Here is a 13,028-nt window from a genome sequence, read left to right on the forward strand (position 1 = left end):
CTGCATATGTATGGATAGATAGATAGATAGATAGATAGATAGATAGATAGATAGATATCTCCTTTCTCTCTCCCTCAACTTTCTTTGTCCCAAAGATAATTTATGAGGCCTAAATCCAGTTATCAGTCCCAAAAAGAGCAGATCCATTGGATCAATGGGAATTAGTTAAGCAATCATTTCTGAAATATCTTCTGATTAAATGCTCTAGTTGGGACAAAAAACTGAATTATGTCCTTAGACAAAAGTGGCATACTTGGATATTTGTGCTGGGTTTGTACTGTCTGTTTTGAAGTAATATATTCTAATAGGTCTGGTTTTTAAAATAGGGAAATTGTTAAAATTAACAAAAGTTCTTATTCAAAACATTTTTTTTACCATGTGATGTGAGTGGCAAAGTATCAGTCAGCAAAAACTCATCTGGTACTGCATGACGAGGAAGACATTGCTGGAGTTTCTTTAAAAATTGTCTTCTTTTCAAATTGCCTTTGGGCACAACAAACAGAATTAATTTCTCCTGTTGATACCATATCACAGCACAGGTTTCCACTTGACAGCAGCCTTCTACGATCTGCGAAAATTAAATGATTGCTCTTACGTACTCTGACAAAACTATAAAAAGCCACAAGCTGTGTACACTGAAAAGAACCCTCCACGTCTGTATGTTCCTTGATTTTTTCTGTATCTAATATTTCAAATAAAGTTAATGTTTGTAAAAATTGTTTTAATAAAGAATAAACAAACAAATAACTCTAAAAGGTGAACAGACACTGTTGCCCACTTGTATCTAGATACTAAAATATGTATAAAAACTATTTATTGAATAAATGACTACTGGTTTCATAGATGTAAGGAGGAAAAGTGATCCAGTTATAAAGAATGTTAAGCATGGACAACTGAGAGGTAGCTACCATATATACTTGCCTAGACGTCTAAATATTTATGCCCAAAAAACTGACCCCAAAATCCCAGGTCGACTTATTTACAGGTCAGAATGGTAAAGTGATAGCAGCTCTTTCAGATTTCCTCATGCGGTGGGAAGATGGCATCTTTTTCTCTTGCGTCAAGCAGAAAGAGTCCTGAGTGATTAATTGCTTTTAAACAAACAGAGACCCTCTCCTGCCCATACTGGTCTTCACTGTCAACCAAAGTTGAAACAAACAGCCTCAATTCTCTTTTCCTGTACGCACCCATATAAACACTGAAGGAGCCTCCAAGTTTGACCCTCGACTTATCCATGGGTTATGGCAAAATCCATAATTTTGCCCCCCAAACCTACCCTCGACTTATACATGAGCCCAACTTATAGTCAAGTATATATGGTATTTATTAGCTGCAGATAGAGAAAAGTTGAAAACAAGGCTGACAAAAAAGTCCATGTCAAATAACTATTCAACGATAATATGTATATTTATACTGAAAGCTAATTGCACAATGTAAATCAAAAGTATGGAGATCGTTTCTCTTGGACTTGAGATCCGTGCTCTTGATTATTCATGGAGGGGGGGCCTCTTTTATTCTCAATGGGGCGCACCCCCATGGCACACGCCCTGTGCACGCTCGCAGGCACGCACCCCATTCAAGCCTGTGAGGCTTGAATATATGTGAGTCTCCATTTTCGTGGGGGGGGGGGGGTTTCCCAAATAGATCACCCGCGAAAACGGAGGGTTGACTGTACTTTTGAGTACAAACTTACAAATTCAACAAGAATAGTCATCTCCTGAAAAAGAACAACTCCTCCTGGACCATTTTTAATTAGGAAAATGGTAAGATTAGTTTCAAAATATATTTTGCATTGCGACTTTTTGTACAAAAATAATAGCTTATACAGCAGAACAACAGTAGTTATTCATTCTTGAACAAATTACTGAACCTTCTATATTAAAAAGGACAATCAGGGATCTAACAACAGCAAAAACACAGATAGGGAAAAGAGTAGAGAAAAGAAGAAAAAGTTCTTCCTTTATCCATTCTTTCCACTCTCATTGCTGCCATGACCTGCTTCCTGGGTCATCAAAGTAGCTCATATGATAGGTATTGCCACTTCTCTGTTGAAGCAGAAATAACCAATGTGGTTGTTTCCCTTCTGTTCAAACAGGAAAGCATATGATTTCAGCAGATAGTCTCCAGCTGAGGGGCTGCATGGAACCAGATTTCAAGGCAGTTCCATATCAGTCACTTCCTGCAAGTACTGTATTCTGGTTGCGTTTTTTTAGTGAGGCCAGCTGAGGACTCAGGTATTGGAATATTCTGTTATCAGCATTTAATGGCAGATAGAAGACAGAATGTGTATGCAGCTTTGGTGAGTGTTGGGGTTCAAGGTACACTTGTGGATCACATATTCTCAGTCCTGATGACCAAAGCTCCATGCCTGACACACTACGTGAACCACTGGTAAGCACATCAGCCCCCTTAAGACTAGAGTCACCCACCCACATGTGCAAATGAAAACACCTTTTGTTCTCCACACACCTTTTCATTCATCACATCTGGCAAGGAAACTGAGTTTCCACTACAGATTTAGATAACTTTCATCCTCTGTTTGGAAAAACCGCTCCCTCGTATAACTGAATCAACAGGAGAAATCTGCAGTTAGAACTTGTGAGTCAATTTCTGTGTTCAGTCCAGATGACTGCAGTTAAGACAAGACCACAACCATTTGCTTTGAAACATCTACAAGTGTGCATGAGGACACATAGCAACATGTATTAAGTGCTTAGCACTGACTTTCAATTATTATTGCCTGTTCCTATTAACTTCACCATCCATACAGATTCCTCTACTACACAGAGTGTTCTAAATTACCTTTTTGCTTCTCATCATTCTTCAGATCCTTCCCCAATGGTATGAAGAGGAAGAGTGATGTAGTATGCATTAACCTGTTACCTGTCAACTGACTAGTCTCTTATTTTCCCTGAAAGCTCTATTCTATCAAAAGCAGCTACAAGAAACTCTGCAGCATTCATTCTCCAGATACTTCATGGACCAAAGTGGCTCCCAGACTGCCTATGAACCCCCCAATAGATTGTTATTTATTAGATTACCTGCTCTATGTATTCAATATTGAGACGCTTGCCATGTCGCTTAATTTGATTGTCCTTCCTCCCCAAGAAAAACATTTCAGAATGCTCCACTCTAACAAAGTCTCCAGTTGCTCTCATTGTGCCCATAGGCAGTGTTATTTCATCATCAAGAAAACAGACACGTTCTTTACCTCCTGCACAAAACAAGACATAGCATTATGTCAGTCTCTCTTCACATTAATCCACAGAATGCAGAAGAAATGGGAAACAGCTCTCCAGTGAACACAGAATGCTGTATAAGCAAGAGTTATACAGATTGCTAAACAGCAGATTAGAGAAAGCAACTGATAAGCAAATAAATGTAAGTAAAATGGGTTGGAGCTGGAGCATGCCTTCCACTAGTTGTCCATGGAAGGACTTTCAGGATGATTTCTACGGGATCCTCCCCTCTCCAGCTCACTCTAATTGAGCTAGGTACCCCCACACGCACACACACACTTCTGTGTAGCATTTTCAGGAAGATAATGGGGCTCAGGAGGTCTGTATCCATGAGCCCAGCTGGATTTATCCATAGGTATGCACTTCATGATCAGTGAAAGAATTTGGAAACCTTTTCTTTCAGTGAACTGCTGCTTCCTGTGGTATCTCTACTAGGGCTCATAGTTCAACACTATTTGTGAAGCCTGCTTCACAAATCATGGGTTAATGCTGGTTTACCTTAGGGAAGAAGGGAGAGCACACAATCCCAAAAGGAGATTATGGGGCTATACAGACCGCCTCTAAGGGGCGACAGGAGGCCTCCCCTTTCCTGGCCGGATTGGGGCTGCAGCAAGCTCATGCCACAGCCCCAATCTGGCCTTTGGAGGGCACAAAGCGTGCCATAGCCGCTGCAGTGCAGCGGTATGGCACCTTCAGTGCTGCATCACCTGGAGCAGTGCGTGGAATCATGGCACCCTGGGACTGCAGTCAAGGTGTGTGTCGTCAGGATGCTGTGCACTGACTCTGCCCACAGGCCGGCCTGTGTTCACTGGAGAGCTGTTTCCCACTGTGCACTTTGCTTTTTTCTTTGCTTTTTTACATCAACCTCCTTCCTTCAGTAATTTAGCAATCGAGGTATCTGAAGGTCAGTTAAAAAGACAACATGTCAGTTGAGGGAAAATAGATTATTTTTTTTTAAAACCTGCAAACTAGGGAATCTGCTCTATAGCACCACTGTTTACATCAGGTTTTCCCAGTCTGATGGTCTCAAGATCTCTTGGACAACAACTCCAATCATGCCAACCTTCATGCTGTATATTGGAAGTTGTAGTCCAGCACACCTGTGGACACCAGATTGGAAAAAGCTGACCTTCATTATTTAAAGACTCTAGGCTTCCAGTAAATTTAGTCACAGGATTGTCCCCAACAACTGCAAAAGTAATTAACAGTGTAGGAAAAGCCACGATGAATCAGAAGATCCATATAGTCCAGCATCTAGTATATAACACTCCTCCATGAGATGCCCCCAAGAGGTCAGAATGGCATCTGCCCACTCAACCTCCTCCAGCATACTCCTGAGTAACCAATGCTGATAGACTCATCCACTAGAATTTGTCTCATCTTCTTTTAAGCCAGCCAAGCAACTACTCACCACTACATCTTCGGAGAATGAACGTCATAATTGCAAATATTAAACACAAAAATTACCTATGAACACTTGCCCTTCACCTTCTAGAACAGCAGAACCATTTGCATCTTTGACTTCTATTATTGTTTCAGATAATGGAGTTCCCAGTGGAATCGAGGAATGAAATCTAAAGCCAAAGATGGACGAGAGAGAGAGAGAGAGAGAGAAGGGAGGTAAGAATGTGATTTAAGGAAAAGTACTTCCTCAAAACATGATTCAGATAACCCAGCAAAGCAGCATAGCAAGCCTCTTGCAGATGCTTCAACACACATGAATAATCTCTTAGAATACAGCACAAGTACCACTCAAAACCGAAATGCTTCTTTCAAGGCTGTTTCATTGATAGCAAATGTTAAGCACCTGGATCTGAATTTGTGCCTCATACAAACATTCATGTAATACTCTACAGTTGTTCCAGCTATAGAGAATTTGAACTACTAAATCCTTTATCTAAAGGGCACATACAAGCAAAAAACCAGAATGAGATTTCTTACTGATGAGAACTGAAAACCTCCTCAGGAACTTTGTAATAGGTGGCCCAGCAAGAGACCTCTGTAATACCATAGATATTAAAGATGTGTGTTTTGTTCCCTCTTTCCTTCCAGCTTTTCAGCACATGTAGTCCAGGAAATGCTTCCCCACCAAGAGCTAAGATTCGCAGTGAAGTATTTGCAGACAACACCTTTGATTGAATACATTGAATTCCAAATCTTCTTAGAAGTGTTGGTGTAGCCTGCACATTGTAGAAAATAAGATTCAAGATAAACAGCTGTCAAACACAAAAGTCTACTTCTGTGTTAGTAGCACTATTACATGTGGCTGAGACTGACAACTGGCAGCCTGCAGATAGAATCCAGCCTGCAGCAACCTAGCAGGTAGCTCTAAGCGGAGTCCCACTGTTACAATCATTTTAACTTAAGACGAAGCAGTGATAGTAGAATGATCTTTCCTGTGCTTCATCCAAGTTGGGTTTAAAAACTATTAAAGTTAGACAGAGATTATCACAATTAACTGTGTGGTTGCTGGTTGCTGACTACTCACACATGCAACTTATATTATTTCTGGATCTACTGAACAATTTGGTCATTTTCAAATGAAATGCAGTGGGGCCTCTCAATCCACAAACTTGCCATCTATGGATTTAAACATACACAGATGGCTAGCCCATATTGCCCCCAATGGCGGCATTTGCACACAGCCACTCCACTAGAGACAACGGCAGTTCAGGAAGCCCCCGTCTCATTGTCCATAATGGCAGCGTGGCAGTGTGGTCCCGCAGATTTTGGTATCGGGGGGGGGGGGGGAATCTGGAACAGATCCCCCACAAATATCAAGGTCCCACTTACCAGCCTAACTTTGCAAATTTGGGGCTGGGACACTCAAGGTACAGGTTGAGTCTCCATTGTCTGAAATGCTTGGGACCACTAAAGGTGTTCTGGATTTTGGAATATCTGCATATACATAATGAGATATCTTGAAGATGAGTCCCAAATCTAAACATTAAATTCATTTATGTTTCACATACACCTTATATATATATAGCCTGAAGGTAATTTTATACACAATATTTTAAATAATGATGTGCATGAAATAATGTTTGTATACAATGAATCAGCAGAAAACAAAGGTGTCATTATCCCAATTTTGGATTTTGGAATATTTTGGATTTCAAAATTTATGATAAGGAAGACTCAACTTGTACCAACAAGAGAGATGTGAGTGATATGACCCTGGATGTAACTTGCTGCTATTGGAAGAGAAGCTGTTCTTAATACCTACAGAGTCCCATCATTCACACCTCATGCAGGTGTCTTGAGTGTCCAAACCCCAAATTAAAAAAAATAGGCTGGCATATACTCTTTTTTGTCTCGTGAAACAATTCTGAATAAAAATGTGGCAAGGAGCTGCTGTTCAATTCCCATCTTTTCAGTCAATATCCAAATTCAGAAACATATGTCTTGAGTACGTTTTTTACCTAATGCCAAAAGGAAATGAGTCGCACTGTGCTTCACTCACTTCTCTTTCTGGTGAACATCCTTTACTTGGAGACATGCTCTATTTACATCATGAAGATGTCACTACTGAAAACAGATTCTTCTTTGACAACCTGGTACTTTCAAACATTTTGATGACCACTGTCTTCAGAAATATAATTTTTCCAGAAAAAGAACTAGAAATTTTTTGGAAATTTTCCCATTGCTCTAAATAATGTAATTTCTGGTTTAAATATGGTGATTTAAATATATTATTCAAATACATGCAAAAGTTTATGTGCAAATTATTTTATTGGAATATTTATAATGAGATTAGTATACATGTCTCTTATATTTAACAACAAACATGAATACACTTGAAAGAACACTATTTTTAAAGGTCTCATGCCTAAAGAGAGCTGAACCTGACATATCTTATATCAACAGTTTTACTTTCTTTTGCTGAGGTATAACTGTAGTACCTTTAGATTCACCCTTTTTCATTTGCAGTTAAGAAAAAACTGATTCAGGACAACTAGTTGAGTATTTTATTTCACTAAAGAATGTATGTGAGTCTGTGGTCACAGGTAGCATCACTATTGACTATTTTCCACCCTATATCTCTGATTGTCTTGCTTTTCCATAGGACAGGGTCACATTCTGTTGAGGGCCACATTCCTTTGGGGCAGAGCTAGAACCCCATCCTATCCTATCCCATCCCATCCCATCCCATCCCATCCCATCCCATTTCTTTCTTTCTTTCTTTCTTTCTTTCTTTCTTTCTTTCTTTTCTTGCCTAAGTAGCCTGCTTAGCAGAGAGGAAGAGAGAAAGAAAGCAAGACAGAGAGAAAGGGATAAACTTGCTTACTTTTCTCAAGGAAATCTGGCCCTCAAACTATCCAAAAGTATCAGCATGTGAACATAGCTGAAAGGAAACTGTTTTCAACCATCTCTTATTTATATCTCTGCAACTATTTTCTCATACACACATAAAGCGCATAAAGAACAGCAACTCAGCAAAATCATTCTGCCATCTTTATTGTTTTCAAAAATTATGCATTCCGTTTTTAACAACATAAGAATGATTTCAAGCATATTTCAGAAAGACAAATTACTACACTGCTTAATTCTTAGCACATTCCAGGGATGTGAAGAGACAGCATTCAGAGCAAACAGTAGTTAACAGGACACTCAGATGACCACATATGATATCTTACCTGTAATACAGTCACTCTATGGTAATGAAAGAGAACTTCTGATAATTTCTGTGGCATCATCTTAATTATCTGAGGTATTATAAGCAGAGAAGCCCCACTTGCCAGAGCAATGAACAACTCAATCACAGATGGGTCAAATGTTAGAGGAGAGGCCATAAACACAATATCATCTGGGGTAATCTGAAAAAGATCTCTATAGCAAGAAGAAACACATATATCATCTGTCACATATATTCTGGAATATGATGCTGTAGCAATACTGAAGAAGTTATGTATTTCCTATTGTAAATAAGAGATAGAGAACAACACTTGCATCTTTAGATCATATTGTACCTAAGCTCAAAAATACTTTTGTTTATGATTTATAAATACTGAATAACTGTTCATTACTGGCTAAATTTCTGTCTTTAACTGGTTAAGTCATGTCCCCCCTCCCCTCCATTTCAACAGGTAACTGGAAAGTTTTGTATATATCTTAATCTATTCACTGGAAAATCCTGAAGCACAAGGAAATATTATTAAAGAAGTTGTTTTCCTCAACAGATTTTATGTGTTCTACATAACTGTTAAACAGGAAAGAATAGCAGTGAATCTGTTTTAATCGAGAGCTGTCACAATAATATAAAAAGCAGAACACTGGTAGTTGAGCTCTTCTGTAGCTTATGTATATAAGCATGTTTATTAGCTTCTATATGAAGTAAGATACACCTTGGAAGAGGAAAATGAGTAGTTAAAAATTGGACTGCATATGCTGATTGGTTGTGTGATTGAGAGGGTGGGACTGAAAACTGGTGATACTACCAGCTGGTAATAGTTTTTTGTTGTGAGGTGTGGTGATGAATGGCAGGAAGTGTAGGGTCAGCATTGCTTTGTTCTTTTGAGATGAAGATGGTGTGAGGATGGAGTAAGTGTAGGACTATACAGCTGAGTAGGACAGGTAGGGTTAAATAATTTAAAAGAAAGAACAAACCTATGTCTTAATCATATGCTTCTAAATACAGAGTCACATTGCTTCTTTTAAATTATATTGGTTGAAAAGAAAAACTGTTTTGTTTTCACACACAGCTATCTCTTTACTGGCTATGCTAGAGGTTTAGTCAGGTATGAGATATTAGTGGTAACAGCAAATTCTAAAAAGAATTGGAACCCAGGTACATGGCTGTGAGATTTAAAGGGAGAAGATGTCACAGAGGACTTTATGCTTGTCATGATAACTAAACCATTTTTTCAGCTATCTCCTTATTGGATCCTTCTTTGAAGTTCTTTTGTTCAAGAATGACCATCTTGAGATAAGAGAGGGTGTCCTCAGAGACTGAAGTGGAGATTAATTCATCCATGCAGGAATGCATGTACTACTACCCACTTGTTTTGTAATTATATAATAATGATCACTGTTTGTATTTTTTGCATTTCTAGATCATCATCCACTCAAGTGTGTGATGGAAGTGGACTGTAGTCCATAGAAACAAGAATTGGTCATCTTTACGGCTCCACAAGATTTGTTCACATTTCACTTATTATTTTTAATGGTTTCTCTAATTGCTGCTTCAAACTGGGAAATCAACTTTCCTTGCTGCACTGGCATAAACTGAGATTTTTTAAAAGCCTAAATGCAACATACACATAATGTGTTGGGGCAAATTCCTTATTTCTGCCTTTCTGTTGATTGGAGATAAAATATTTGCTCTGACTGAGACAAAAGAGGCAGAGAAGCTAGCAGGCTGAAATGGAACCCTGCACAGGCTCATGGGTCAAAAATTCTCCCTGCCCAATGTCTTTTTAATTATTAGCCACATTGCAACTTTCAGAGAAGTACGCTTTCCATTCACAATCCCATTTTTAATCCGTATAAATTAGGCTACATGCCTACCAGGAGGAAGGATGCTAGTAGTAGTTCATCACTTTGAGGATTTCATATGATTTAGATACAACACTACAGCCTCTAGCTAGTCATGTTTATTTAAATGTCTGTCCATGGAAGAGTCTTAGGAAAAACATACTTACCTAAGATGAAGAATATTTGGTACTATACATTTATGAGGCACTCGGACAATTTTGGGAAACCCAGTCGTTCCAGAGGTATGTAAAATATATGCTATAGTGTGCTTCTCTCTGACATCCAACAGCTCCTTGGATGGTTTTGAAACATACTGATCCATGATATGTATCTCCTGCCAACTTGTCACTGCAGATCTTTTATTTTTGTCATCTATGTTCTCTATCACATCTACATCACTATTTTTCTTCTGGAAAAGAATTAAGCCAACATTGAGTATTTCAAGGAAATTAAGAGTAAACAAGTGTCCGTAGGTTTCTGTGAATTTCTGAAAATGAAAATGAAAGGTTTGATTCAAATAAGTTACATGTACATCCTATCCTCTCTAGTGTAATTCTGTAACAGATAAAACAAAATAATTTTAAATTATAAGGAAACTTGGAGCAGTTAATATGAAGCAGACCTGGGACAGTTAAGGAAGTCTAACAGCAAAGGAATTAGATATTTAGCCCTAAGTGTACAATCCAAGCAATGCTCTAAGAGAAGTGAACAAATTAGTATGAATGTTTTGTGGCTTATACCCTTTTATGAAGTTTGTGAACTGCTTCTGATTTGTTACAGCCCAATGAGTTTAGTGGGATTTATTTCTAGATATGGTAGTTTAATGCTGAAATCTTTGAATGCTCTTATTTTTTTCCGATCCCAAATGGACCATTTTCATCTTTTAAACAGCTGTTCATTCATAACCCAATTGAATGCAAACCTAGAGAAATCACCTAAGAGCAACAACTAAATTCTGTAAAACACTTTCCTTTAATGTACAGGAAATGTATCTGAGATGTTAATACTCTACGTACAAAGAGGCTTGAGTTTAAAATCTATGTAAGATGGTATTCAGGATATATAATTGCACCTCTGTGTCCCTCTACTGGGAGTATGTCACACTGAGTTCAAGTGGGACTGTGTTTTAAAAAATACAGTGCGCCCGCGCCATACGCGGACTTGAGCGTATGTTTCCAATGGGGCTCGAGCATAGGCGGAATTCGCCTTACGCGGAGGGATCCGGAACGGATCCCCCGCATAAGGCGAGGACGCACTGTATAGAAGATTGATAGATGACGTGTGAAATATATTTTCAAATACTATTCTAAACATCCTAACAGACATAACTATTGAAAACTTTACACTTACATGAACTTTGTCCTTTTCTACAAGAACATATTGGAAGTTACACTTTTTCATAAAATAGGCAGAGAGGTTTGGCACGGCATCTGGATCAATAGGAGAATATGTAGCTGGCACTTGAAGAATTCTAGGAAAACAAATAATTTCATTTGGCAAACTGTTCTCTGAAGTGTACAATAACATCCAAAATCCACAAAACAGTGATACTTTTATTGGGCCAACCAAAATGCACAAAATAGGCAAGCTTTCAAAGCTCCACTGGCTTCTTCATCAGGCCAAGATATTGAAAATCATACAGGAGGGGGAAATGATGTTAGTCACAACCCTGCATTTTGTCAAGATGCAGCTGTTCTCAGTTCAGGTCATGTGGAGAGACATTAATGCACACAGGCCCCTCCTCCTGGCCATATGGGTACTCCAGGAAATAAAATTTTAGTTCAGTGCTTTCTGCCTGTCTGCCTTTCTGCTTGTCGCTTCACAAAGAATGGTGGCAACTTGCATTTCAAGAGGAGCATCTCTTTTTTGTGTTGCTAATAGAACTTAAATTTTATTTACTGGAGTTGCTTTTCTGTGAGAAAAAACTGCAAGTCTCAAGATTATTTTTTAAAAACATATATTAATTTTTAACATTGAATTTGGGCCTTAGAAAATGCTTCATATATTGCATTCTCTCTACTCCCATGGAGATAACCAGGGGCTATAAGACAATGTGCATATCTCTTTATGTAGGATGGATTTACCATACAAAGCAACCCTTAATATATAGTGTAAGAAGAAAGACTGTCAGGTATAAGATGCGTGGGAATTTCTTACACCTCTTCTGCCAAACCCACTTCAGATAGACTTTGCTAACATACGTTATAAACAAGAAGATTTCTGCCATTAACTAAAAAGAATAAAGCTTTGTATATGATATTAATAAAAACATACAAAGGGTGGTATGCAAAAATGTAGAGCAGATTCATAAGTCACTACCCATTTAACAATATGGGTATCAGTCACCTGACCCTGGGGAATAAAGGAGAGATTCTGCCTTATCTTGGAAGCTAAGCAGGGTCAGCTCTGGTTAGTACTTGGAGAAGAGACTGCCAATGAATAGCAGTAGGATATATTTCAGAGGTCCAAAATACAGTGCAGAAATAATCCAGTTTGAGGCCACTTTAAATGCCCTGGCTCAGTGCTAGGAAATCCTGGGAATTGTAGTTTATTGTGGTACCAGAGCTCTCTGACAGGGAATGCTAAATGTCTCCCACAACTACAGTTCCCAGGATTCCTTAGCACTGAACCAGGACAGTTAAAACAGTCTCAAACTGGATCATTTCTACAGTGTGTTTTGCACTACAGGAAGGAACTGGCAAAACCACCTCTGAGTATTCCTTGCCTAAGAAACTCCTATGAAATTCATGGGATTGCCATAAGTTGACAGGTGACCACACTTAAAAGACTTATGGTATTCAGCTCATCACTGTGTTCATCACTCCATCTAGTGGCATGTGTAACTAAACAGAACAGTCTTGATTTTGTGGCGATTTCTCTCAGAATACTAAATCACCAAGAATTAAATTCTGTTTAAAAAAAAAGAAAGTATTTCAGATTGGTTCTGAGGTTCTTTGGGATGGAGTAATGCAAAGATCATTGTAACATTCTACATCCATGTTAACTGCTGTATATAAAGATAAACTCATAACAATACCCTATAATCCACGAAGGCAAATTTATTCCTGGGTAGCAGTAGAGACCTATTTCAAAATGTTCATCAAGTTTGCAATGCTTCCTCAAGAAAGCTGTTAGTTCACTTGCCAGGTATTTAACTGTCTTGTAGGTATAAATAATTGGAGTCTGATTGTTGCATTCATCAAAGCACACCGCTCTTCTCTCAGGATATAAACTTGCTGTGGTTTGAAAAATTTCCTGAAGAGTCATTGTCAATATTTATACTGCATACCTAAAAAGGGAAAACAAATAATTCAA

General features: G+C 38.5%; 1 protein-coding gene across 8 annotated transcripts in view; it reads right to left on the minus strand.

The window, feature by feature from the left end:
• The window catches only part of AASDH (aminoadipate-semialdehyde dehydrogenase), a 30,067-nt gene that overhangs the window by 12,972 nt on the left and 4,067 nt on the right, over window positions 1–13,028 (minus strand). For 7 of the 8 annotated variants that reach the window (XR_016281298.1, XR_016281297.1, XR_016281299.1 and 4 more), the window contains exons 2-9: window positions 12,751–13,002; window positions 11,064–11,184; window positions 9,881–10,200; window positions 7,877–8,069; window positions 5,181–5,419; window positions 4,707–4,813; window positions 3,042–3,214; window positions 376–568 (exon numbers count right to left, since the gene is read on the minus strand). Coding sequence is in view for 5 of the 8 variants with exons in the window: in XM_089525273.1 (XP_089381399.1) it covers window positions 376–568; window positions 3,042–3,214; window positions 4,707–4,813; window positions 5,181–5,419; window positions 7,877–8,069; window positions 9,881–10,200; window positions 11,064–11,184; window positions 12,751–12,980 (1,576 nt within the window). In the remaining 3 variants the exon portion in view is untranslated. Of the gene's footprint in view, window positions 1–375; window positions 569–3,041; window positions 3,215–4,706; window positions 4,814–5,180; window positions 5,420–7,876; window positions 8,070–9,880; window positions 10,201–11,063; window positions 11,185–12,750; window positions 13,003–13,028 lie in introns of those variants that run through there. The other variant, XM_089525274.1, reaches the window with a different exon arrangement.

The sequence above is a fragment of the Sceloporus occidentalis genome, unplaced genomic scaffold (assembly GCF_023333645.1).
Source record: "Sceloporus occidentalis isolate IW3139 unplaced genomic scaffold, rSceOcc1.0.p SCAF_5, whole genome shotgun sequence".
NCBI lineage: Eukaryota > Metazoa > Chordata > Lepidosauria > Squamata > Phrynosomatidae > Sceloporus > Sceloporus occidentalis.